This window comes from Brassica oleracea, chromosome C9 (genome assembly GCF_000695525.1).
Source record: "Brassica oleracea var. oleracea cultivar TO1000 chromosome C9, BOL, whole genome shotgun sequence".
Lineage (NCBI taxonomy): Eukaryota > Viridiplantae > Streptophyta > Magnoliopsida > Brassicales > Brassicaceae > Brassica > Brassica oleracea.
In genome coordinates, this window is record NC_027756.1 from 29435229 (window position 1) to 29437025 (window position 1797).

General features: G+C 50.1%; 1 protein-coding gene across 1 annotated transcript; it reads left to right on the forward strand.

Moving 5' to 3' along the window:
• The first annotated feature begins 267 nt into the window (after positions 1 to 267).
• LOC106314748 lies at positions 268 to 1698 on the forward strand. Its single transcript, XM_013752577.1, has 2 exons — positions 268 to 1350; positions 1423 to 1698. Exons 1-2 carry the CDS (start codon positions 268 to 270, stop codon positions 1696 to 1698), a joined length of 1359 nt encoding a protein of 452 aa, XP_013608031.1.
• Positions 1699 to 1797: the final 99 nt, after the last annotated feature.

Here is a 1797-nt window from a genome sequence, read left to right on the forward strand (position 1 = left end):
GTATCTGCAGTATTTCCATATCGCGATGGGAAGGAACGAGATACTGGGTACTGCCTCCTCTTCGTCAAAAACCTCAAAGGAGCCGCGCTCGAATGGTTTTCTCGTCTGAAACGAAGCTCCATCGGAAGTTTCCGTCAGCTCGCCTCAGAGTTCCTCAAACAGTATTCCATGTTCATGGACAGGGAAACCTCAGACGTCGACCTTTGGACTCTATCTCAAAGAGAAGACGAACCACTCCGCGAATTTATGAACAGGTTCAAGCTGGTAATGGCAAGAGTCACTGGAATCAGCGACAAAGTGGCAGTCGACGCTTTACGGAAAACTCTCTGGTATAGGTCAAAACTCCGACAATGGATATCCCTTGAAAAACCGAGAACAATCCAGGACGCTCTTCACAAGGCAACGGACTTCATCATGATGGAGGAAGAGATGAAAGTCCTCTCCCAGAAGTACAACCCGCAGAAGACGTCCGCGAGAACGAAAAACCCTCGTAACGACAGGTATGTCCACCACCAGGGAGAAGATCTCCAGGGTGAGCATAATTACGCTATCAACTCCGAACAGGGAAAGACTTCCGGAAATACGTGGACCAGGAACCAGTTCAAGGATAATTCCTACTGCGAGTTCCACCAGACCAGAGGTCATTTCACTATGAACTGCAAGGTTCTCGGCACAAGGCTTGCTGCGAAGCTCCTCGCCGGTGAAATTTCGAAGGTCACAGGTATAAAAGACATCCTCTTGGATTCCGATCACCCTCCCAAAACTGATAAAGAGTCCCCCGAAAATGATACCCGCACAAATCAGTCGGGCGAGAAACGCGGAAGGAGGCAGGATGGCCGAGGAAACAACAGCAACCGTCGAAGGGTGAGCATGATCATCTGGGGATTGCAGTTCTATCACGATTTGATCTCGTCGATCAAAGCTTATGGACGGAATGCTGAGACGAGTTCAAGCTGGCTGGCTGGGTCCCTAACCGACGATGCCCCTAACAATACGATCGTCTTCGAAGAGCGGGAAACCATCGGAATCGACAAACCTCACTGCGACCCATTGGTTATCGATCTGGTAATTCGAGATCTGGAAGTGGGAAGGATCCTTATCAACACGGGAAGCACAGTCAACGTCATCTTCCGCGATACCCTTCGAAGGATGAACATTGAACTCGGAGAAGTCTTCCCGGAACCAAAACCTCTCATCGGTTTCTCAGGTGCAACGTCAATGACCCTCAGATCAATCAAACTCCCAGTGATGGCTAAAGAGGTGACGAAAATCATTGACTTTGCGGTAGTTGACAAACCGGCCATGTACAATGTCATCATGGGAACTCCTTGGATCAATGCCATGAAAGCGGTACCGTCGACTTAACACCTTGGCATCAAGTTCCAAACTCCAAATGGAACAGCGGTAATCTGGGGATGTTAGAAACAGTCTAGGCTCTGCTTCTTGGCCGAGCATAAACTACGACAAACTCGAAACACCCTCGCGGTCAACCTGAAGCGGGCTAAGAAAGCTCAAAACGCTCCCGAGAGCTCCATAAAAAGTGAACCAGAATCACCCGACCATGCAACGACTCCAGACAGCGACATAGTCCCCGAGTCCATCGCCTTGACAGCGGACAGTCCGACCCCTGAAACGGTCGTCGATCCAACTGAAGCCCCAACAGCTGAAGTAACCGGAATGATCCCATCCAGCGAGTAGGAACACCCGCAGCAGAAAGAAGAACTACGAGATGGCTTGATCCTCGAAAGAGGTACGTAGGCAGCTTGTCATATCGACAAGTTCAGCTATCCCCCTCGT

Bases quoted from the DNA above. Each gene is read 5' to 3' on its own strand.
- LOC106314748 (XM_013752577.1), top strand. From the start codon at position 268: ATGGCAAGAGTCACTGGAATCAGCGACAAAGTGGCAGTCGACGCTTTA. The intron at 1,351-1,422 runs GTACCGTCGACT...TGGGGATGTTAG, and splicing joins GGATCAATGCCATGAAAGCG to AAACAGTCTAGGCTCTGCTT.